This window comes from Mesoplodon densirostris, chromosome X (genome assembly GCF_025265405.1).
Source record: "Mesoplodon densirostris isolate mMesDen1 chromosome X, mMesDen1 primary haplotype, whole genome shotgun sequence".
Classification (NCBI taxonomy): domain Eukaryota; kingdom Metazoa; phylum Chordata; class Mammalia; order Artiodactyla; family Ziphiidae; genus Mesoplodon; species Mesoplodon densirostris.
Window position 1 is genome coordinate 95,023,067 of NC_082681.1, and position 24,815 is coordinate 95,047,881.

The 24,815-nt window shown below is 47.5% G+C and overlaps 2 protein-coding genes and 1 long non-coding RNA gene across 5 annotated transcripts; 2 read left to right on the forward strand and 1 right to left on the reverse strand.

Annotated features, from left to right (window-relative positions):
* Nucleotides 1–62: 62 nt before the first annotated feature.
* Nucleotides 63–4,218, reverse strand: PQBP1 (polyglutamine binding protein 1). 3 transcript variants are annotated; one of them, XM_060087669.1, is made up of 7 exons: nt 3,695–4,218; nt 3,117–3,201; nt 1,474–1,585; nt 1,161–1,273; nt 695–979; nt 439–502; nt 63–272 (listed from the first exon to the last, which is right to left on the reverse strand). In XM_060087669.1, exons 1-7 carry the CDS (start codon nt 3,749–3,751, stop codon nt 116–118), a joined length of 873 nt encoding a protein of 290 aa, XP_059943652.1. In that variant the 5' UTR covers nt 3,752–4,218; the 3' UTR covers nt 63–115. The 3 variants fall into 3 exon arrangements, with proteins under 3 accessions (XP_059943652.1, XP_059943653.1, XP_059943654.1); XM_060087670.1 differs by lacking the exon at nt 3,695–4,218 and adding an exon at nt 3,549–3,676; XM_060087671.1 differs by lacking the exon at nt 3,695–4,218 and adding an exon at nt 3,312–3,412.
* On the forward strand, nt 3,776–7,863 carry TIMM17B (translocase of inner mitochondrial membrane 17B). Its single transcript, XM_060087672.1, has 6 exons — nt 3,776–3,873; nt 4,670–4,769; nt 6,090–6,153; nt 7,074–7,202; nt 7,289–7,399; nt 7,490–7,863. The coding sequence occupies exons 1-6, from the start codon at nt 3,848–3,850 to the stop codon at nt 7,576–7,578; spliced, it is 519 nt and encodes a 172-aa protein (XP_059943655.1). The 5' UTR covers nt 3,776–3,847; the 3' UTR covers nt 7,579–7,863.
* A 1,385-nt stretch (nt 7,864–9,248) lies between these two features.
* On the forward strand, nt 9,249–24,339 carry LOC132482615 (uncharacterized). The gene is made up of 4 exons (XR_009530929.1): nt 9,249–9,366; nt 10,876–11,185; nt 15,035–15,086; nt 24,253–24,339. It is a non-coding gene; the product is annotated as an uncharacterized LOC132482615 (long non-coding RNA).
* Nucleotides 24,340–24,815: the final 476 nt, after the last annotated feature.

Consider the following 24,815-nt stretch of genomic DNA (forward strand, 5'->3'; position numbering starts at 1 on the left):
GGCTTGGGTTGGGAAGTCTCAAAAGTGTGGGAGAAGGAAGCACTCAGGTCTCATGGGCATGATTCACCGAAAAGCTTTTATTCAAAACCCCAGGGCGGGCCGGGGTGGGGAAGGTTCAGTCCTGTTGCTTGGTTCGGGAGGCCTCGGCATTGGCCCGGAGCACAGCCCCCGGGGATGGGTAAGGGCGCTGCTGGAAGAGGGGCCCGGCTGCTGTCGTGTCTGCACCTGTCTTGGCCTCATTCCGCTTGGGGAGTCCTGTTGACCACGTGCCCCTGGGGGTGACAAGGGGTGGGGGCGGGAATGTATAATATGTGTACTGTGGCAGGCACCTCCCACCCACAACTGACAAAGGGGGAAAGGAGACAGGAAGAAAGGAACGGTCAGCGGTGCAGTGAGTCAAGAGGAAAAAGGAAGGGCTCTTGAGGGGTGGTCAGTTACCGGGGTGCATCTGAGTACGAGCTGGGGTCCATGGGGTCTAATTCTTCATCCTTCCGGCTTGCCACTGTGGAAGTAGGTGGCAGAGTGGGGTCTTCGACGGGGGCACAAGGAGTCCCGGATCACCGAGCTCTCCCATCCCCGGAAGAAATGGAGCCTGAGGCTGCCAGGCCCCAGGCTCAGGCACTCGCGTGAAGCCAAGAGAGGGCTTCCTTACACTGTGCCCCCCTGGTGCCCCCCTTGCCTCACCCCAGCTTACCCTTCTTGTTCTTGGGGTAGGGAGCCAGATCCTCCCGGCGATGGTGGCGCCGTTCTTTGCCCTCTTCCCGGTCCACCTTGTCATACCCGCGGTCCCGGTCCCGATCCCTGTCCCGCTCTCTCTCTCTCTCCACCTTGTCATAACCACGCTCCCGGTCTCTGTCAGACTTCTCGTGGTTCCGTTCTGACTTCTCATGGCCGCGATCCGACTTCTCGTGACCTCGGTCCAATTTCTCGTGGCCCCGGTCCGATTTCTCATGGCTCCGATCCAACTTCTCCTCAGCATCTGGTGACTCAAAAGCCTTGCGACCTTCCTCCTCCCACCTCAGGACCCAGCAGCCTCTGCCTTCAACAGCCTCCTTTGCCTGGGGCTGGGTCTGCCTGGTCTTACCTGCCCTGGTCTTTTACCTGATCCCTCTTGGAGAACTGCTAGAACACCTGAGGCACCCTTGTATCTGCCAACTCACCTGCATTACTGCTCCTGAGCTTCTTGGCAGACTTGGAAACAATGGAGTTGGGATCATGTGGGGACAGCCAGGACACGAGGTCTGTGTCTGCATTCCAGTAGTAAGGGAGCCCGCTGCAGGGCAGTGGAAGGGAGGGAGGGAGGGAAGGAAGGAATGTCAGCACGGATATCCTCTCCTTGTAGCCTCAACTCTTGTCTCCCCAATCTCTGCCTGTACCTGCCCCATGCCAGGACCCTACAGGGAGGACCCCCAGATCTCTTCCCTTGTGGCCCCCATTTACCCCCAGCCCACGCCCCTGCATCCCCAGACTCACCAGGAAGGGTCAAACACCTTGTACCAGCTTGGTGGCAGGCCCTCCAACCGGGTAGCCTCATAGTCCACAGGATCATCATCATAGTCCTCGGCAATGATCTCTTCCTCTGGTTCTGGCAGGACAAGGAGGGAAGGAGGACAGCAGTAAGGACCAGAGGGATCCCCACCCTGCAGTCAGGGCCTGAGGAGACACACTCACATTCACATGGACCACGTGTGTGCGCCAGGTCTCAAGTGCCCTAAAAAATATTGTTCACGTTCCAAATCCAAGTATCTGAATATCAGGATTTACCAAAAAATTTACCCAAACCTGTTCTGTTTCTGGGTTCAGATATGACATAATGTTACCTGAACTTATCTGGTTTCAGACTTTAGACAGGGATTCATTAAAAAAACATGTATCCATATTTATTCAGTTCCTGAGTTCAGATAGTATGTGATACAATACTATCCAAATCTATTTGGATAAAATTAGTTTCAACAGCAAGGGGTTTATCTAAAAATATGTCCAAATCTGTTCAGCTCCCAAGCTTGGCAAACATGAGGTTTCTGACTCCAGTATATTGACTAGCAAGTTTGGATAGCAAGGGATTTATCCAAACGCTTCCCTGAATCTATTCAGTTCCTGAGGCCTACAACTGTCGTCAGTTACTATCAACAGAATAAAAAAGGTGTATGAGTACCTGGACCTCCATACGTCTATAATAGATTTCACCTATGGATATAGCTAACAATGAAATGTGTATGTCAGCAACAGCAGAGTGCTTGTCACACAACAGGCCCAAAATAGATGTCAGCTATAATCATCGGTATTGTTAGTAAGATATATACAATCAGCACAGGGCCTGGTACCAACAGCCTTAAAGTAAATGTCATATCAATGATCATTATCAGTATTATTAACCAGAGATCTGTGCTTGGCACACAACAGGCTTGTAATAGATGTCACTTATCAATAAAGTGAAAATAAGATGAGTTTTCCAGTACCTGGAACACCTTAGCCCAAACTAGATGCCAGCTTTTGCTATTATTTCCAATAAGGTAGAAATACTAGCAACAGCAGCACAGTAGGCCTAAATGATAGATCCTATCATTATTTTATATACTGTTTACCATAATGTGTATGACAGACACTTAAGTAGACCCAAAATACATTGTCAGCTATTGATACGGTGAACAATAAGGTACATATCACCAGCACAGTGCCTGGCTCCACAGTAGGTCTAAAATAATGTTATCTACTAGTATGGTAAAGAACAAAGTATTAGCATCCTGCCACTGTGCTTGGCCCACAGGAGGCTGCGGTAGATGTCAGCTTCTGTCAACTGTTACTATCCTTACTATTAGATAATTTGTAACCACTTCCAGGGATTGATGGATGGATTAAACTTGGGATATAGAAGACCCCAAAATACACGTCAGCTGCCAGTATTATTAAGGACGAAATGTCTATTCCCCGTCCCCACCCGCCTCCTCATACGGTAGGAATGGGTGTCAGGAATACGCATTGTTAACAATGAAATGCCTGCCACCCCACTGCTTGGTGCGAAGTAGGTCCATGCTAGGTATCAAGTGGCAGTATGAACAACAAAGTGCCTGTCAAGCCTGCCACATGGTAGGCCTATCTGCTCTTAGCTCTCTCACCGGGCTCCAGATGTTTGAGAATGCCTCTCTTGGCCAAGCGGGTCTGCAGCGCAACGGGCAGCGGCATAGCGGATAGCAGACAGACCTAGGGAAGAACAGACAGACCAAAAAACACCTCAGATGAGGACTGAATCTGATCTTGTAACCAAGCGCCTCCCCCCCAGCAAGTACTCATCTGGATCCCCACCTACCCACCTACACTAGGAGCTGAGCGACAGACCCTACGCTAAAAGGTGTAAGGGATAAATGGCAATATCACCAAAACTCTCAACAATCCTCCTCTCCCGGGCCGGGTGCTCCAGGACCGCGCCCCAGAAATGGGCTCACCCAACTTCCCCCGAAGACTACTGGGTGGAAGGAACCAAAGCGCTGGGATGGGGGAACAGAGTGCAACACCTCCAGCTCCAAAAAATGCGCCCACCCCGACATTACCAATACAGTCACGCGGGTAATGGAAAGCTGACGGCCTGGCCGTCTCTCTCTCTCTCGTCTTCTCCCAAAGCCCAGAACAAAGTCCTCTCTGTGAGCCTGAAGGAAACTGCACCACGCTCAGGCTGCAGCGAACAAAAGACGCAAACCTTGCTGGCCAATGAGAGTGCGCCTTGGTCTGACCTCTGGCAAAACGACCCAATCATTGCCCTGGAATAGGTGGAACGCTCGGTCGTCCGTGAGCATTTACGGTGGGGGTGTGGCCCGGCCGGTGTCAGACTGCGTGGCCGGACGTCGGCGCCATGGAGGAGTACGCTCGGGAGCCTTGGTACGGCGAGGGGCGCAGGCCTCGGGACTGTTGCTGGGGCGCCACGGCCAGCGGTGGGAGGCGGGCGGGGGAGGCACTGGCCACACAGCGCCACGTCCCAGACTCGGGAGACTCTTAGACGTTTGTTGTCTCCTTCTGCTCCCCTCCACTTGCTTCCTCCTACTCGGGCTCCGTTAAGAGGGGCCACAACTGTGTGCCTAAAGGAGAAGGTGCGGTGCAAGGACGAACCACTCCACGTTTCCCTTGCCTTCGTACCACCCAGTCTCTCTTTGTTAACGAAAAGACACACTGGCCAAATCCATTAAAGCCGAGGGGGTGGTGCGGTGTTGAGCGGTGCTGGATCATCCCCCCGGTCTGCGCTTGGTTTTTCCCAGTTGTACGGGTTAAAAAAAAAAAAAAAAAAAAAAAAAGAGGGCGTAGCTTGGTTGGACGTGCTCATTGTGGGAAAAGGGGGTGCGAGCCCGTTCTGCTTTAGTAACAGTGCTAGCTTAACACTTCTGTAGCGCTTATTTAAACTTGCCAACTCTTTGCTTGTTATCAATTCATTTAATCATTGATAGTAGTAAAGCGGTTGATTCCTTGGTTGGCTGCGAAGGGGAGGGGCGCACAGGGCAAAGACTACTACTATTTTCCCTCCTTCGCACTACTTCTTGCTTAAATGAGGGGGAGAATAATCTATTATCTGAAATTCTGCTTCCCATTTGGGTGACTTAGTTTCTCCCAGTTGGAAAGAGTCCTTGTGACACGGCAAGAGGGAGGGCTCACATTAACCCCATCCTCCCCTTCCCGCTTGCAGCCCATGGCGAATTGTGGATGATTGCGGTGGCGCCTTCACTATGGGTGTTATCGGCGGTGGAGTCTTCCAGGCCATTAAGGGCTTCCGCAATGCCCCTGTCGTGAGTCCTGGCCTTCCCTGGGTGGTGCGGGGGTCCTGCCCTGCCCACATGGGATACTGTTCTGAAAACTGCTTGGAGCTGCCAGTCACATGCACTTATTCATTCTGGTGCCTGCTCACCTACTATATGCCAGGCCTGGCTCCAGGATCTGGAAGTTTGGAGGAACTGCAAACATGATCTCTGCCCCTCACCCCCCAACCCAACTGGAGCTCCTCTGTGGAAATGCTGTGATGTCAAAAGGGTCATCACCGGGCCTCCCTGGTGGCGCAAGTGGTTGGGAGTCCGCCTGCCGATGCAGGGGATACGGGTTCGTGCCCCGGTCTGGGAGGATCCCATATGCCGCGGAGCGGCTGGGCCCGTGAGCCATGGCCGCTGAGCCTGCGCGTCCGGAGCCTGCGCGTCCGGAGCCTGTGCTCCGCGACGGGGGAGGCCACAGCAGTGAGAGGCCCGCATACCGCAAAAAAAAAAAAAAAAAAAAAGGGTCATCACCAAAACCTAAATGTGTGTGTGCAAAGCCAGTCAGATTTTACCTAGAGGCAGATTCTGGGTTGGAAGCCTGGATAGAGGGAAGTGACAGGAGTTTAATTGGCAGGAGGAGGACAGCCTTAAAGCTGAGAAAATGCTTTTAATTTAACGTAATCGATTCCTTCTCTCTCTCTCTCTCTCTCTCTCTCTCTCTCTCTCTCTCTATCTCTCTATCCCTAACAACCCCCCTCCCCTTCCTGGGAGACCTCATCAAATGTAATGACTTTAAATGCCATGCATTTGTCAAGGTCTCTGCAGTTTCTGTCTAGCCCTGTCCCTCCCTTCATCTCCTGGAGCTCTCTTTCCTGGATCTTTGTCCAGGTTTCTCCCTCTCATCCTCAAGGTCTCAGCATAAATGCCCCCCTCCTTAAAGAGGTCTTTCCTGACCCTTCAGCCACTGTCATAGCTCTTTATCCTATTTCCTCTAGGGTTCTTATTTCTGTCTGAAGCTATCTTATCTGTACCCTTATTTAGGATCTGTCTCCCCGACTATAATGTGAGCTCTGAGAGGGTAGGGGCCAGGTCTACCTTGTTTCCTGCTGTATCCCTGCATACAGCACGGTGCCTGGCACATAGGTGCTAAGTAATGAATGAATGAATGATTTCTCATCCCAGCTCTGAGAGCACCTATATTGGGGTGCTCCCCAGCCCCCTAGTTCTTGGCCACTTCCCCACATCTCTACCCCTGATACTCCTCCAGGTTTCCTGCCCCCATCCCTCTCTTAAAAGCTAGAAACCTTGTCTGCCAGTGGCCTCAACTGGGCTCTGATTTCCTTCCTCCTCACTTTCCTCCAGGGAATTCGGCACCGAATGAGAGGCAGTGTCAATGCTGTGAGGATCCGAGCCCCTCAGATTGGAGGTGAGAGGTTTGGGGAGACAGATGTGATAACAGAGTTGAGGTAGTTGCTCCTTTGAGTCTAGACTGCAAGTTGGGGGTCCAGATTCTAGTCCCAACTCTGCCTGGGACTTCCTGGGGGAGTGACGTTTCCCAACAATTTCATATGGGTGCGTTCTGGAGTTTAAATCCAGGACCTGGCTCTTCCCTGCTGTGTGACCTTGGGCTAGTGGCTTAACCTCTCTGAACCTCATCTGCAACATGGGGATGACAAAGCAGTAAGTTCTGTAATTTATGTAACTTAGGTAGTACTTACTAAGTGCTGGTTGCTCTGTTAAGCGCTTTGATAGTATTAACTAATATAAATTTTCAGAAGTCAAGTAACATGCAGTGCATAGATCAGGTCCTGGCACACAGTAAGACTTGAGTAAACATTTTAACTATTGTATTGTTAACTGGCTTTGCTAACCCCTTTCCTTCTCCCTGAAACCAAGGTCAGAATTCCAATTCTGTGTGGTAGTTACGAAAATCAAAGTTGCTCTGTTAAAAGCCATATAGAAGGGAGTTCCCTGGTGGCCTGGTGGTTAGGATTCCGGGCTTTCATTGCCGTCACCCGGGTTCAATCCCTGGTCAGAGAACTGAGAGGAATGAGTGCATGGGGAGGCCAAGAAAAAAGCCATATAGAAGCAGATAAATCTACCCGTAAACACTTGTCAGCCCCCTGTGAAGGTGAAGGGAGTGCCGATGGCAATTACAGACAGATTGAAGGAGCTACCACAGAGACAGATGGGGGCTCTCCCCTAGGAGTTTGCCATCTGCCTTTGCCTCTGGGTTTTTCTCCCCGTTCTTTGCCAGAGCGTTCAGGCCTTGGGAGTCCCTGGACCCTGGGCCGTATATTCTGGGGATTCTCCACAAACACTAATTAGGCCATGGTCCCCCAACAGGTAGCTTCGCAGTGTGGGGGGGCCTGTTCTCCACCATCGACTGCGGTCTGGTGCGGCTGCGGGGCAAGGAAGATCCCTGGAACTCCATCACCAGTGGAGCATTGACCGGGGCTGTGCTGGCTGCCCGCAGTGAGTGCCCCATCCCCAGGCCCCAGCCCCTTCCACCCTATTCTGCCGGCTCTCACCTGTCTCCCCGTGCCTCCTCATTCCTCCAGGTGGCCCATTGGCCATGGTGGGCTCAGCAATGATGGGAGGCATTCTGTTGGCCCTCATCGAGGGTGTTGGCATCCTCCTCACTCGCTACACCGCCCAGCAGTTCCGCAATGGTGAGTTCCTGGTGAAGCTGGCCAGGGAGGGGTGGGAAATGCTCTGCCTTGCCTCCTCCACTCACCTTTATCTAATTCTCCCCACTGCAGCGCCGCCATTCCTGGAGGACCCCAGCCAGCTGCCCCCTAAGGAGGGTACCCCGGCCCCAGGCTACCCCAGCTATCAGCAATACCACTGAGGAAGTGACCGCCTGTCATCGCCACCGTGGGAGCTCCTCCTTGGTTCCCTCCGCGATGATCTACCTCGGAAGGGAGGGCTGGCTCCCAGGTGGCCCTGGGACCCTCCAGAGAGGGCCTCTACTCTGTTCCCTTATCCCAGGTTGGGGGTGGGGCACCCCAGCTGCCCTGATGGATGGGTCCCTTCTCTCTCAGGCACCCCAGCCCCCACTCATATGTAACAAGCTCTCACCCCAGTCCCTTTGCATTGCGCCCTGATCAGTATTTAAAGCCAGTTTTGAAATGCCTATGTATGTACTCCTTGAGCCACCCATTGGAGCTGCTCACTAGGACAAGGGGTGGAACCCTCTTCAGGGACTTGGGAGCCCTAGGATTTGGAGTCCCACAGAGAGTGGGCTCTAGTAAAGGTTTGTGGGATGAATGTGTAGGAGGGGGAATGAATCCAGATGTGAATAGTACGTGAATAAGGGGGCCAAGTGTTGAATCACAAGCAGACAGAAGAGGAACAGGCTTGGGAAAGAAATGAGTGAACACAGGATTGCTGGGGTGGAGGGGTGGTTCAGCATGCAGCACCTCTGACCCCTCTCCCCCATGTCCCCATTGGAAAGACTGGGAAATCTGACCTCACAGTGAACTCTGTCTTTCTGGATACCAGTCACCCCGTTTGTGAAGATAATTCCCCCTCCATGTGGCCTCACCAGGGACCTGGGATGGAAGTAGGGGTCGGGGAGACCCAGCTTCCTTGAAGACAGTGCCCTTAATCTTCTCTTCTGCACTACAGAGAGATTCCTGCTCTGCGATGCTCAGGGTTGTCAGTATTTAAGGGTACCAGATGAGGTTTCGTTTTGGGGGTGGAGTGGGGGTTATGGGGGAGAGATTTTCTCGGATGGACATCAGCTCCAAACACTGTCTCTTGCATGCAAACACGTGTGGGGCAGACGCCTCCACTGGGGTGCAGATGGCCTCATGGGAGACACACCAACTGTCCCTTTTATGCAAGCCATTGCAAAGAGGTGGAAATGCCCTCTCTCTTATACAAACTCGCTCCCTGGGGGTGCAAATGCGGAGTTCTCAGGCCTCCCAAGGCCCCAACGAGGTCCTAGTGGTCCTCGGAGGTAGAGCTGCAACGCTGCTTGATGGACTCAGTGCCAGGCGCGGGTAGCAGGCGCCGTGCACACAGCTCTCAGTGCCCCAGCAGGGCCCTGGCCTCGAACTTGCCGACTCCATGGCCACGCCAGCAGCAGCAGCAACACACCTGCCTGGGTAGGACCGGGATGCCAGTCAGACCCTGGGTATCCCAGGCTGCAACCCTTGTATTTCCAGGCCACTTCCTTTGGTCCCGCCCATTCGGTACACCTAGGCCGCGCCCTTCCTCACTTCCAGGCCCCATCCCCGCTGCGTTTCCAGACCCCACCCTGCTCCTATCAAACACAGGCCCGCTAGCTCTTCTGAGCCTTTTCCTTCCTTGAGCCCTCAGGTTCCGCCCACCTCAGGCTGCTGTGCTGTTCACAGACCCTAAGTCTCCAGGCCCTGCCCCCAGGTCCACCCCCTTCCTATCTTTCAGCCCTGCCCTCTAAGCCTCCCGCAGGCCCAGGTTTCCCGCCCTCAGCAGCCTCTAGACCCTACCTCTTCCCGTCTTCAGACCCCGCCCTCTCCTGCTCCTTAAGGTCCCGCCGCTTCGGGAACCTCAAACGCCCGGGCGCCCCGCCCTCCTCCCACTTTGGGGGCCCCGCTCAAGGTCTCCGGGTCTGGAAGGATGTTGGAGCCGTGGGGCCGTGGAACGGTTCATGGTGAAGTTCAGGGCCTTGTGCTCTGGCTCCTGGGGCTGCTGGCTGGGCCGGGCGGGACCAGTACTGGGTTTAGTAGCGGAGGACTGGGCTTCGGCTGAGAGTTGTAGAGCGGCATCGAGTGGTGGTCGGGCATCGTGGGAGCCTAGCTGCCGCGGTGTCACCCGGCTCCTAGGTGGCGCTGGGGCGTCCGGTGTCGTGCAGGTCTCCGGAGTTGGGGGGAGTTGGAGCCAGGGCGAGTCCTCAGGCCCCGCCCCCTGACCTGACTGCGGGCCTGCTGCTCTTCCCAAAAGAAGGGAATGCGGGGTCACACCCCGGATGGTTTCCACCGGGGGTGGGGGGGGGGATTGCAGAGACCCAGAAAAGGCAGGAGACGGGGAAGGCAAGAGTGAGAGAAACAGATGGCGAGAGAAATAGGAATTGAGGGACATACACAGAGGGACATAGAGACACTAATGGACACGTAGAAAGACGGAGATAGAGGCAGAGAGACATACAAGAAATAAAGGAAAAGAGACAGAGACGAGGAGAAAGGGCAGAGACAGGAAGAGGAGCAAGAAGAAGCCATCTGAGGGTCAGAAATGCAAGTAGGAAGACCCTCAGCGTCAAGGAGGCCAAGGCGGGAGAGAAGGCGAGGTGGCGGTGTAGAGTTATGAGCTGGTTTGAGGGGCTGAACCGACAAGGGTTGTCAGGCTGCCTGCCCACTTACCCTCCAGCTCAGGGGCCTCAGAGAGGCAGAGATGCCCAAACTGCATTGCAGTCAGTCTCTCTCTCTCTCTCTCTCTCTCTCTCTCTCTCTCTCTCTCTCTCATTTCCAACTTAATCCCATCTGTTTCTAATAAGGATTACAGTGGCTCTCCCTCAGGTTCTTCCTTCCGGTCTCCCTCCCCGCCTGAGCCCCAACTCTGCCTCTATGTCTTGATCTGTCTCTCAGCTCTTTTTCCTCATTTCTCTGCTTTGATTTCTCTGGCTGGTGGCTCTCACCCTCCCTGAGTCCTGGGGTTTGCCATCCACCTGTCTGCATGCGGTGGGGAAGGGAAGATATTTGGTGGATGAGGAGGGTTAGAGAGGTGGACAGAATCAGAGAAGAGCAAGAGGTTCCAGCCCTGACAGTGGATTGGGGAAATCCCTTTGTCCACTTCTTCAGGCAGAGACCCTGAGAGGCTGGGGAGAGAGACAAGGGGAAATCAAAGACACAGAGGAAAGATAGAGAGAGAGACAAATAGCCAGTTTACAGAGACATCAAAGGAGAAATGGAGTTGCAGAGAAAGAGATACCAAGAGAAAAAGCAGTACACATTTAAAAAAAAGGGAAAAGAGGGAATGAAAGTGAGGAGATAGAGACATATTGGGAGAGACAGAGATAGCAAAGAAAAACAGAGAAGCAAGGGGCAGAGAAAAAAAAAGAAGTGGGAGAGAGAGAAAGTAAGAGAGTCAGAAGAGTTGGGTGCATACCTTACTCTGAGTCTGGGAGTTGCTGGTCTGAGTGTTCTCATTTCCTCTGTTCTCTTAGTGGCAGTTGGAGAACGGGACCTGGCTGGGCAGGACAGCCCTGATAGCTCCACCCCTGCCTTCCCCAGGGATACACCTTTAGAGATCTACGCTCTGATGTCGGGACCTGGCAACCATCCCAAGGAGCCCATTTAGGGCCAACCTCTGGAACTGACCGATCGGGGCCATCTCCACGGGATCTGCAGTGTCATCAGATTACCTGCAAGCCTGTAGAAGAGGAAGGATATGCCAGTGATCACTTCGGAGGTGACAGAGGAACCTTCCTTTCCTTACGCTCATTATACATATGAGGAAACTGAAAGCACAAAAAGGTAAAACAACTTGCCCATGGTTATACTGCCTGAAAGTGGCAAAGCTGGGATTTATAGTCTTATTTACGGTGTATAGAGTTTCAGAGGTCACTTGCAACATAATTTCCGGGACAACACATTATCCATCCTAATTGTGGGTGTTACTTGAAGGTTTTCATGGATGGTGTGAACTATTTTTTTTAATAAATTTATTTATTTTTATTTATTTATTTTTGGCTGCATTGGGTCTTTGTTGCTGTGTGCAGGCTTTCTCTATATGCGGCAAGCGGGGTCTACTTTTTGTTGCAGTGCATGGGCTTCTCATTGCGGTAGCTTCTCTTATTGTGGAGCACGGGCTCTAGGTGCACGGGCTTCAGTAGTTGTGGCTCGCAGGCTCTGGAGTGCAGGCTCAGTAGTTGTGGCGCACGGGCTTACTTGATCTCGACATGTGAGATCTTCCCGGACCGGGGCTCAAACCTGTGTCCCCTGCATTGGAAGGCGATTCTTAACCATTGCACCACCAAGGAAGTCCTCTAGAGTGGATTTCTTGAGTGGAGTTAAACAGTAGCAGCAAAACAGGCTAGAGTGTGTTTGAAGAGAAAAAACTGCCCCAACTGTTAGCTCCCATTCCTGATGGGCTGGGTCTTGCTGATAGGGTTGTAATGACTTCAGCAGAAGTATTCTCTGAGGCCAACAGCCAATTTTTACAAGATCAAGGTTTGGGATTATTTTTTTAAGGGAAATGTGAGAGGACCTATAGAAAGAAAGCTACCTTCTGAGGTATTTAAAAGATGAGCTATTACATTTTTGTCAGATTGAGGTAGGTGTGTGAGTCTGCCTGAGAGAGAGAGAGAGAGAGAGAGAGAGAGAGAGAGAGAGAGAGTGAGAGAGAGAGAGAGAGAGATTGAGAGATCCAGCAATCAAATTCATAGTACTGTAGTCTGAGAAAACACACAAAGTAGTTTCCTTTTTTCCCTAAGTGACAGAGGGAATCCATAGCAGGTCAAAAGTAACAGGGTGAGAGATATTTTACTTGGTTACTAGAAGGTATCAAGGTACAGTAATAGTCAAGATTAATAGTGAAGTAAAAAGAGAAAAAGGTGCTGAAGAATCAGAAAATTAATCTTGTTCTGTCACCTTGAGCAGAAGCCATCCAAGTCTGCAGTCATCAGCTTCTGGAGAATTGCTAAGAATCCTCAGTTTGAAGCCTATTAATAAGGTCTTTTTCGCTGAGGCTCAAGGGCAGTTTTCCCTTTGATCATGCAGACTTTTTTGGAAATGCAGCTTGAACCTATTATGGAGACATCTGGAGGCATCACACGAGTCTCTAGTAGTATGAAGTCACATTGGCCTGTAAGAGAGTAGAATCTAGGATTTGAGGTGCAATTACAAAACACTTAGGGTAGTCTGTTATTAACTCAGAAGTAGCTAACTATAGGTGGTCCCCAGAGGGGTTAGAGCTTATTGCCATCAAGGGTAATGGCAATACTTTAGTCCCTGGAAGTTTGAGGGTTAGGATTAGAAGTTTGTTGATTTTACTTTCCAAATTCCATTAGGTCTCTCTACTTTTTCTGAAGATTATAGGTGATAATGGCTGTAGAGTTTCTGAGGAAGTTAAAACTTTACAGAGTTTTTAAATAACAGAGTTCTTTAAATAAGTGCAATGCCTGTCCCTGCTACTGGAGAGGTAAGTTGAGTCGGGAATACAAAAGCAAGCAGTTTTCCTACCTTTGCAGTGATAACTCTGACCAGTAGGAAAAACTCAGTTCACCTGGAGAATAAACCACAGCCAGAACTTGCTCATAGCCCTTTGGAGGTGTTCAAAAGGGCCTCAAGCTATTGGTTTCTATCCACACCCTACCTTTTCAGTCTTTGTCATGATTGTTATGAGGTGTGCCATGCAAGGGAACCATCTCAGCAAGACCCTTAAAGTTACCGCATCAGTGTTGGTTCAGTGTGAAGGCCAATTTATCTCTGCTATTGTGGCTATTATCATGAAGCATTTTTGTTAACCTCCACTCTTCTTATGGTGATCTCAAGTGTCAATTGGAGAAAAAACACACAACATAAGAGGTGTGAGTTGAGTTTTATTCAGTGTTTCTGAAAACTGGGAACTGCTTCAAAGAGGTAGGGGAGGAACTAGTAAATGTATAATTTTTTTGGCTGGGAAATACATGTAGCCAAGCATGCATCTTGGTAAAAGATTACTGCTAATCACACACACATGCGCACATACACACACACGCGTGCACACACACACACACACACACCATATCTCAGTTAAGGATTTTAGTGCTTATCTATATATGGGAAGATGCAAGAATCTGGGGTCATTGAAATTCTTCTTTAGATATGCATCTTAACTATCTAGGGGCCCATATATCCAAAACATAGAATGTTTCCCCCTGAATTCCTTTCAGGGTATACTTGTAGGTGAGTGATTGCAACGGCTCCTCGTAGAATTGGAATGGTAGGCAACATTCTTTGTTTACACAAGTAATGGAAAGCTATATAGAAATTCCTTCATTTGTTGTCCATTTTGATAAGGGTTTTGTAGTGGCTTCAGATGAATATGAAATTATCACTGTAAAAGGCTAGTTACATTTCCCTATGAAAGGAGAAGGGAAGAATTTTGGCTGCAGGAAAATGCGATTTGACATAAACATACTCAAAAGAGAGTTATTATAGCTGATTTAAACAATAATTCAGGCAATTTGACAATTTTATCAAGGCATACTATTAAAAAATAAGCACTTCTTAATCCCCAAATACAGAAATGAAGAGGAGGGTGTCTCCTATGTTAAACAAAATGATCTCTCTCCTTGAGACAGATAAAACAAGCAAGCTTGGGATTCCTCTAGTGGTCCAGCGGTTAAGACTCCACGCTTCCAATGCAGGGGGGCGGGGTTCCATCCCTGGTCAGGGAACTAGATACCACATGCCGCAACTAAAGATCCTGCAGGCCTCAACAAAGATCCTGAGTACCGCAACTAAGACCTGGTGCAGCCAAATAAATAAATAAATATTTAAAAAAGATAAAACAAGCAAGCTCTTCGTGTGGTTTTTTGCCCTTTTTGTTCTAAGGACTCTCTCAAATGGACAATCTTGTTCATGGCAAAAGTTTCTCAAAGTGGTTATTTCAATTCCAAAATTTCCCTGGTGAAAATTGCCACTTAGATAATGTGTTGACATTACAGTGAGAAAACATGAAGGAAGCAACCGTGCCTGCAAGGGGCACGGTTTTAGACTGAGAAGTTCTGCAGTGTTCCAGAAGGGTGGTGCTTGTGTGACTTGGTGTCTCCAGATTTTGGCCAAAGGCCAATCATCACTGATATTGGGCCAGGAATAAAAACCCTCCTGATTCTGGGCAGATGAAACTAAACAAAGCAATTCTCAGGGACACAAAAACAAGACTGAGGAAAGTTCACGTAAGGTTTTTTTTTTCCTTTTTTTTTTTTTTTTTTTAGTGGTGAGGTACACATAACGTTAAATTTACCTCAACCATTTTTTTTGTGTGTGTGTGTGTGGTTCACGGGCCTCTCACTGTTGTGGCCTCTCCTGTTGCAGAGCACAGGCTCCGGACGCGCAGGCTCAGTGGCCATGGCTCACGGACCCAGCCGCTCCGCGGCATGTGGGATCTTCCCAGACCGGGGCACGAACCCGTGTCCCCTGCATCGGCAGGCGGACTCTCAACCACTGCGCCACCAGGGAAGCCCTCAACCATTTTTAAGTGCACAGTTTGGTGGTATTAAATACATTCATAATGTTGTTCAACTATCACCACCATCTATCTTCCTAACTCTTTTCATCTTGTAAAGCTGAAATTCTGTACTCCTTAAACAGTAACTCCCCATTCTCTCCTCCCCCTAGCTCCTGGCACCCACCATTCTACTTTCTGTCTCTATGAATTTGACTACCTCATGTAAGTAGAATCATACAGTATTTGTCTTTTTGTGACTGGCTTATTGCACTTTGCATAACAACCACCTTGCATAACAACCACAAGGTTCATCCATGTTGTAGCATGTGTCAGAATTTCCTTCCTTTTTAAAGCTGAATAATATTCTGTTTTATGTATATACCACATTTTGCTTATCTATTCATCCACCATTGGATGCTTGGGTTGCTTCCACATTTTAGCTATTGTGAATAATGCTGCTATGAACAGAGGTACACAAATAGCTCTTCAAGACCCTGCTTCCACATGATGTGATCCAAAGTAGGTTTGTCCAAAGGATGCTGGTCTGAGAAGACTTTTTGACTTCTTCAGCCCCCAGGGCCAGCTGGAGAATAGAGTATCACAAATATGCTCATTCTCTCCCTATAGACTTTCCCACTTGTTGCAAAATAACACTCATCTGTGTAATTAAATATAACACTCATACTATACAAGTGGACAGACTATAGGAGCAGTGGTAGAGAGGTAGAAAACAACTTTACCAAATAACAAAGCATATCTGATCAGGTAACCAAAGCCCCGGGGAACCTTTTTCCTGGGAAAACAAAGAAATCCAAGGCAGAAAGTTCTATATTCAATTCACTGTGTACTTACTCCCAGACACTGGCAAGGAGGTGTAACTCAATTAGCTGAAGGCACGAGGGGTTACAGATGTTTGCACTACTGTGTTTTAAAAAAAAGTTATTGGATTTGAGATCGTGTTAGGTAGTTTTATAGTTTCAGTGTACGAGTCTTGTACTTATTTTTCAGTGTTTTTATTCTTTTTTAAAAACTTTTATTTATTTTATTTATTTATTTTTGGCTGTGTTGGGTCTTTGTTGCTGCGCGCAGGCTTTCTCTACTTGCAGCAAGAGGGGGCTACTCTTCGTTGCGGTGCGCGGGCTTCTCATTGCAGTGGCTTCTCTCTTTGTGGAGCACAGGCTCTAGGCGCATGGGCTTCAGTAGTTGCAGCACGCGGGCTCAGGAGTTGTGGCTCATGGGCTCTAGAGTGCAGGCTCAGTAGTTATGGCGCACGGACTTAGTTGCTCTGCGGCATGTGGGATCTTCCCGGATCAGTGCTTGAACCCGTGTCCCCTGCATTGGCAGGCAGATTCTCAACCACCACGGCACAAGGGAAGCCCATTTTTATTCTTTTTGATGCTATTGTATTGTCGTTGTTTTCTGGCCGCACCGCGTGGCATGTGGGATCTTAGTTCCCCAACCACGGATGGAACCCATGCCCCCTGCAGTGGAAGCGTGGAGCCTTAACCACTGGACCTCCAGGGAAGTCCTGGAATTGTTTTCTTAATTTCATTTTTGGATTGTTCATTGCCAGTGTATGGAAATACAACTGAATTTTGTAATGTTGACCTTGTATCCTGAAACCTTGCTGGTCTCATTTATTAGGTCTAACAGATTTCCTGTGGATTATTATTTTTTTTTTTTTGTGGTACGCGGGCCTCTCACTTTTGTGGCCTGTCCCGTTGCGGAGCACAGGCTCCAGACGCACAGGCTCAGCAGCCATGGCTCACGGGCCCAGCCTATCCGCGGCATGTGGGATCTTCCCGGACCGGGGCATGAACCCGTGTCCCCTGCATCGGCAGGCGGACTCTCAACTACTGCGCCACCAGGGAAGCCCTCTTGTGGATTCTTTTAAGATTATCCATGTACAAGATCATGTCATTTGTGAACAGAAATGATTTCACTTCTGCCTTTCCAATGTGAATGCCTTTTATCTCCCTTTCTTGCCTAATTGCCCTGGCTAGCACCTTCAGCACAATGTTAAATAGAAGTGGTAAAGCAAACATCTTTGTCTTAATCCTGATCCTTGGGGGAAAAGCTTTCAGCCTTTCACCATTAAGTATGACGTTAGGTTCTTTGGAGCATTCTCTGCTGGGTCTTGGGGTGTGTGGACGGATTGGCTTCCTGGTGGGATTGGTAACCCCTTTTCCATCCAGGATGGGTGGCTCCAACCACCTTCAGGAAAGGCATTCTAGTTATCTTTCCTTTTCTTCTTTCTTTTTTAAGTAACTATTTAATTTTTAAAATATTTGTGGTTGATTTTTGCACAATGAAGTTTCAGCTTCCCAACCTTTTCCCCCGCCTGGGGCTGTGGACCCAGACTGGCCTGGATCTGCCGTCCTTCTCATTCCCACGTCCCTCCCCCCACTTCCTCCAGGGTCTGTCCACTTGTCACTGTGTTGTGCTGGGGATTGGCACTGAGGTGGCATGAGATTCCACTTGTGTAGAACTTTGTTGAGTAAAGATCAGTTTCTTGTGACAAAAAAAACGAAGTGTGATATTAGCTGTGGGGTTTTTGTCCTTTACCATGTCGAGGAAGTTTTCTTCTACTCCTAGGTTGTTGATGATATGTTGATTCACGATAAAAACGTATGAAGGGGTGTTGAATTTTGTCAAATGCTTTTCCTACTTCTGTTGAGTTGATCGTGTGGTTCTTGTACTTTATTCTATTGTTATGGCCTACTACATTAATTGATTTCAGATATTAAACAACCTTACATTCCCGGGATAAATCCCACTTGGTCATGGTGTATAATCCTTTTTATATGTTGTTGGCTTTAGTTTGCTAGAATGTTTTTTTAATTTAATTTTATTTATTTTTTTATACAGCAGGTTCTTATTAGTCATCCATTTTATACACATCAGTGTATACATGTCAATCCCAATCTCCCAATTCATCACACCACCACCCCTAGTTTGCTAGAATTTTGAAGAGGAGTTTTGAGTTTACATTCATAAGAGATATTGGTCTGTACTTTTGTAGGGTTGCCTTTGTCTGGTTTTGCTTTTGGCCTCATAGAATGAGTTGAAAAATGTTCTCTCCTCTTCAATTTTGGGGAAGAGTTTGTGAAAATTTTCTATTAATTCTTCTTTAAATGCTTGGTAGAATTCGCCAGTGAAGTCATCTTGATCTGGGCATCTCTGTGGGAAGTTTTCAAATTATTGAGTGATTAATAATTAATTTAAATTATTATTCATTAATTTCAATAACATACAGAGAATTTGCTCCAATATAGCGCTGTTCCTTTTCTCTTCCTTTGCCCTATTATCATTAGGTAAATTACATCTTTATACATTATAAGTCCATCAACAATTTTATAATTATTGCTTTATGTATTTGTCATCTAAATCAGATAACAGAAGAAAAGAGTTGCAAAATACATATTTATACTGTCTTTTATATTTACCTCTGTAGTTACCTTTAGCAGTGTTCTTTGTTTCTTCATGCAGATTCGAGTGACTACCTGGTGTCCTTTCTTTTTTTTTTTTTTGCCGTGCCACTGCCTGCAGGATCTTAGTTCCCCAACCAGGGATTATTGAACCCGTGTCCCCTGCAGTGGAAGGGCGGAGTCCTAACCACTGGGCAACCAGGGAAGTCCCCTGGTGTCCTTTCAATTCAGCTTGAAGGACTCTCTTTAGTATTTCTTGTGGGTCTGTTTAGTGATGTTTTTGTTTACTAAACAAAATGTCTTCACTTTCTCCCTCATTTAATTTTTTTTTTAAAATTGGGACTTCCTTGGTGGTGCAGTGGTTAAGAATCCGCCTGCCAATGCAGGGAACATGGGTTCGAGCCCTGGTCCGGGAAGATCCCACATGCCGCGGAGCAACTAAGCCCGTGCATCACAACTACTGAGCCTGTGCTCTAGAGCCCACAAGCCACAACTACTGAGCCTGCGTGCCACAGCTACTGAAGCCCGTGCACCTAGAGCCCGTGCTCCACAACAAAAGAAAACACCACAATAAGAAGCCTGTGCACCACAATGAAGAGTAGCCCCCTCTCGCCACAACTAGAGAAAGCCCACGCCCAGCAATGAAAACCCAATGCAGCCAAAATAAATTTATTAAAATTTTTTTTTTTACTTGTGGTAAAATACACATAACATAAATCTACTCCTTTATTTTATTTTTTTGCGATACTCGGGCCTCTCACCATTGTGGCCTCTCCCGTTGCGGAGCACAGGCTCTGGACGCGCAGGCTCAGCGGCCATGGCTCACGGGCCCAGCTGCCCCACGGCATGTGGGATCCTCCTGGACCGGGGCACGAACCCGTGTCCTCTGCATCAGCAGGCGGACTCTCAACCACTGTGCCACCAGGGAAGCCCAACTCCTTTATTTTTAAAGGGTATCTTTTCTGGATATAGAATTCGTCGTTGACAGTCATTCCAGGGATTGGACCCGGGGCCTTGGCAGTGAAAGCACAGAGTCCTAACCACTAGATCACCAGGGAATTCCCTCTTTAAGCACTTTGAATATGTTACCTCCCTGCCTCCTGGTCTCTATGGTTTCTGTTGAGAAGTCAGATGTTAATCTTCTTGTGATACCCTTGTACATGATGAGTCATTTTTCCCATGTTGCTTTCAAGATTTTCTCTGTCTTTAGCTTTCAACAGTTTGACTACTATGCGTATAGATATGGATCTCCTTTAGTTTATCCTACTTGGTATTTGTTGCTCTTAGATGTATAGATTCCTGTTTTTCACCAAATTGGGAAGTTTCTTGTCATTGTTTCTGTTATTTTTCTTTCAGCTCACGCTTTTGCAATTCTTTCAGAGATGGTTTGTACATAATAATCAAAATTGTAGATATCCTAAAAGATCTTTATTTTGCCCTCATACTTGAATACTAGGTTGACTGAGTAAAGAGTTTTAGCTTAAAAATTGCCTCTCATAGCTTTTAAGATATTGCCCCATTGTGTTAGAGTACTGTGCTGACCGAGAAAACTCCGATACTCCTGTAATATTTTATGTGACCTATTTTAGGTCTTTTTTTTAAAATTTTTTTTAAGATGTTGGGGGTAGGAGTTTATTAATTAATTTATTTATTTTTGCTGTGTTGGGTCTTCGTTTCTGTGCAAGGGCTTTCTCCAGTTGTGGCAAGCGGGGGCCACTCTTCATCACAGTGCGCGGGCCTCTCACTATCGCGGCCTCTCTTGTTGCGGAGCACAGGCCCCAGAAGCGCAGGCTCAGCAGTTGTGGCCCACGGGCCCAGTTGCTCCGCGGCATGTGGGATCCTCCCAGCCCAGGGCTCGAACCCGTGTCCCCTGCATTAGCAGGCAGATTCTCAACCACTGCGCCACCAGGGAAGCCCTATTTTACATCTTTTGAAGCTTCTTCTTTACCTTTGGAGTTCTAAATTTCCCCAGGATCAATCAATCAATTAATTAATCAAATACAACATGCATACTTTATGTTGGACATAGTGACAGGGGGATGCAGCCATGAACATTACAGATGGCATCCCTGCTATTTATTTATTTATTTATTTATGGCTGAGCTGCATGGCTTTTGGGATCTTATTTCCCTAACCAGGGGTTGAACCCGGGCCACAGCAGTGAGAGTACTGAGTCCTAACCACTGGACTGCCAGGGAATTCCCCCTGCTCTTTTTTATAGAACTTTCATTCTAATGGGGGAAGGAGGTAGATAACCCACAAATACATAAATACAGGTTGCAATACATGCAATAAAGGGAATGAACAGGGTGTAATGTTAGAGAGTAATGTCTGGAGGACAAGGCTGATATTTATACAAGGTGCTCAAGGGAGCAGCTGATTCTAAATAAGTATAGCATTTGCAAATGCACTGAGAAAAGGAGGATGCATGTTGAATATTTAACATCAATATTTCATAGCCCTTAACTTCCCTTTTCCATTGTCTATCTCTTGGTCTTTTTGGATCCTCATACCTGAAAGACTTTTTCAAAATTATTTTTCGAATTCCTAATTCTGTTTTCAGTTATGGCCATTCTATTTATTCAGCCCTGTGTCTGCTGATTGCTCTTTTCATTGCAGCCTCTTTTTTTCTTTTTAAAGACTGTACTTTCGGGAATTCCCTGGTGGTCCAGTGATTGGGACTCAGCTCTTTCACTGCCAGGGCCCAGGTTCAAACCCTGGTCGGGAAATTAAAATCCCGCAAGCCCTGTGGTGCAGCAAAGAAAAAAAAAGACTATACTTTAAAAATTTTTAATATTTATTTGGCTGTGCTGGGTCTTAGTTGTGGCACGGATCTTGGTTGCTGTGTGCGGGATCTTCCTTGCAGCATGCAAACTCTCAGTTGTGGCATGTGGGATCTAGTTCCCTGACCAGAGATCGAACCTAGGCCCCCTACATTGGGAGTGCAGAGTCTTAGCCACTGGACCACCAGGGAAGGCCCAAGACTATACTTTTTTTTTTCTTTTTTTTTTGCTGCGTTGGGTCTTCGTTGCTGCGTGCGGGCTTTTCTGTAGTTGCGGCGAGTGGGGGCTACTCTTCGTTGCGGTGAGCGGGCTTCTCATTGCAGTGGCTTCTCTTGTCGCGGAGCACGGGCTCTAGGCGCGCGGGCTTCAGTTGTTTTGGCACGCAGGCTCAGTAGTAGTGGCTTGTGGGCTGTAGAGCGCAGGCTCAGTAGTTGTGGTGCACGGGCTTAATTGCTCCGCAGCATGTGGGATCTTCCTGGACCAGGGCTCGAACCCGTGTCCCCTGCATTGGCAGGAGGATTCTTTTTTTTTTTAAATAAATAAATTTATTTATTTATTTATTTTTGGCTGTGTTGGGTCTTCGTTTCTGTGCGAGGGCTTTCTCTAGTTGCGGCGAGTGGTGGCCACTCTTCATCGCAGTGCACGGGCCTCTCACTGTCGCGGCCTCTCTTGTTGCGGAGCACAGGCTCCAGATGCGCAGGCTCAGTAGTTGTGGCTCACGGGCTTAGTTGCTCCGCGGCATGTGGGATCTTCCCAGACCAGGGCTCGAACCCGTGTCCTGGCAGGAGGATTCTTAACCACTGTGCCACCAGGGAAGTCCAAGACTATACTTTTTTAGAGCAGCTTAAGGTTCACAGAAAAATTGAGAGAAAGATACAAAGATTTTCCAATGCCCCTTGCCCCCACACATGGCCCATTCTTATTTTGCAAGTGTAGTGTCATCAATATTTAAGAAGATTCCATACTCCTTTGATTACTTTTGTTTCCTCTCATTTTTTTTCCTGTTCCATTTGTTCTTAGTCCTTACGTTTTGTATTATTGGTTATTCTTAAGTTAACTCAATGCTTTATACATACTTACTGAATTCTTACTATATTCCAGGTGTGGGGATGCAATGGTGAAGAGATTGAAGACTCTGTCCCCGTGAAACTTACACTGTAGTTGGGGAGACAGTATGTAAAGCATTATAGAGGTAATATGATGAAGGGAAGTGTTAAGTGCTACAGTGTAAAATAAAGCAGACTCTAGAGACAGAAAACTTGAGGTAGAAATATCAAGGAAGGCCTCTCTGAAGGGGCGATATCTAAACAGACCAGGATGAAATGAGGGAACAAGGCACATGCAAAGAGAATAGCAAATAGCGAAGAGCATGAAGTAGTGAGCACACTCAGCATGTATGAAGAGCAGAAAGGAGACCAGTGCAGGTGCAGAGAGAGTGAGGGGGACAGTGGTAGGATGGGAGGTCAGAGATGTAACAAGGACTAGATCTCACAGGGCCTTGTGGACCATAGGACTTTAGCTTTTATTCTGATGGGAGCCAGGAAGGAATTCTGAGTACATAAGAGAAATTACTTGAGTTAGAGTAGGATACCTCTGGCTGCTATGAGGAAAAGAAACTGTAAGGAGGCAAGGAAAGAAGCAGGGAGACTAGTGAGGGAGCTACTGCAAGGGCCCAAATGACTGATGACGGTGCTGGCAGTGGAGGGGATGAGAAGGGGTTGGATTATGGATCTATTTTGAAGGTGGAGCCAAAAGGACTTCCTCAGAGACTAGATGTGGGCGTGAGAAAAAGAGAGGCATCAAGGATGCTTTATGGTTTTTAAAAGAATGAAATACTGCCATTTGCAGCGACATGGATGGACCTAGAGATTATCATACTAAGTGAAGTAAGTCAAAGACAAATATCATATGATATCACTTTTTAAAAAAAAGTTATTTTATTTATGTATTTATTTTTGGCTGCGTTGGGCCTTCATTGCTGCACGCGGGCTGTCTCTAGTTGTGGCGAGCGGGGGCTACTCTTCGTTGCGGTGCGCGGGCTTCTCATTGCGGTGGCTTCTCTTCTTGCGGAGCATGGGCTCTAGGCGCGTGGGCTTCAGTAGTTGTGGCTCACAGGCTCAGTAGTTGTGGCTTGCGGGCTCTAGAGCACAGGCTCAGTAGTTGGTGTGCACGGGCTTAGTTGCTCCGCGGCATATGGGATCTTCCCGGACCAGGGCTCAAACCCATGTTCCCTGCATTGGCAGGTGGATTCTTAACCACTGCGCCACCAGGGAAGCCCCTGATTATCACTTTTATGTGGAATCTAATTAAAAAATGATACAAATGAACGTTTTACAAAACAGAAACCGACTCACAGATCTCAAAATCAAACTTATGGTTACCAAAGGGGAAACATGGGGGGAGGTGATAAATTAGGAGATTGGGATTAACATATACACATTACTATATATAAAATGTATATATACTGATTCACTTTGCTGTACACTTGAAACTAGCACAACACTGTAAATCAACTATACTCCGATAAAAGTGTAAAAAAAAAAAAAGGATGCTTTATGGTTTTTGACCTGAGAAGCTGGGTGAATGAGGGACCATTTACAGAGATGGGGGAGACTGAGAGAGGAATAGAGTTTTTGTTTGTTTTGTTTTTGTCTTTGTCGTGGAAGGGCAGGCCTTGGAGGCAGTAACTCAATAGTTCGATTTTGGGGAAGTTAGCATTGAGATGCCTATGAAACATCAAAGTGGAAATGTTGAGGAGGCAGTTGGATTTTGAATCTGGAGAGGCCCAGGCTAGAGATGTGAATTTGGGAGTTACAGTGAATACAGGCTATTTAAAGGAATTAGAGGGACTTCCCTGGTGGTCCAGTGGGTAAGACTCCATGCTTCCAATGCAGGGGCCCTGGGTTTGATCCCTGGTCAGTGAACTACATCCTGCATGCATGCTGCAACTAAGACCTGGCACAGCCTAAATAAATAAATATATATTTTTTTTAAAATAAAGGAATTAGAATGACAGAGCTCTGGAGGAGCTCATACTGGCAATTAAGTGCTCCAGCCTGAAGCCACACAGTCTGCTTCCACTCAGGATGGACTTCTGCAAAAGTCCATCCTTGCCGCTTGTATTTAGCTTGTGGTTCCCTTAGCTCTTTTTTCCATATGGCTTGACTCCATCTGCAGTCTCCTAGAGAATATTCGGTCCCCTGATGGCTCCCTTGAAGAGCACCACTGGCAACATGGATGGACCTGGAGATTATTATACAAGTGAAGTAAGTCAGACAGAGAAAGACAAATATCATATGATATCGCTTATATGTGGAATCTAAAAAAAAATGATACAAATGAACTTATTTACAAAACAGAAATAGACTCACAGACTTAGAAAACAAATTTATGGTTACCAAAGGGGAAAGGTTGAGGGGGGGAGGGATAAATTGGGAGTTTGGGATTGACATATACACACTACTATGTTTTAAATAGACAACCGACAAGAACCTACTGTATAGCACAGGGAACTCTGCTCAATATTCTGTAATAACCTAAATGGGAAAAGAATTGGAAAAAGAATATATATATATATATATATATATATATATATATATATATATATGTGTATATATATATATATATAAAAACTGAATCACTTTGCTGTACACTTGAAAACTAACACAGCATTGTAAATCAACTATAGTTCAATATAAACTAAAAATTAAAGAAAGAATGAATGAAACAGAGAAAGAAGG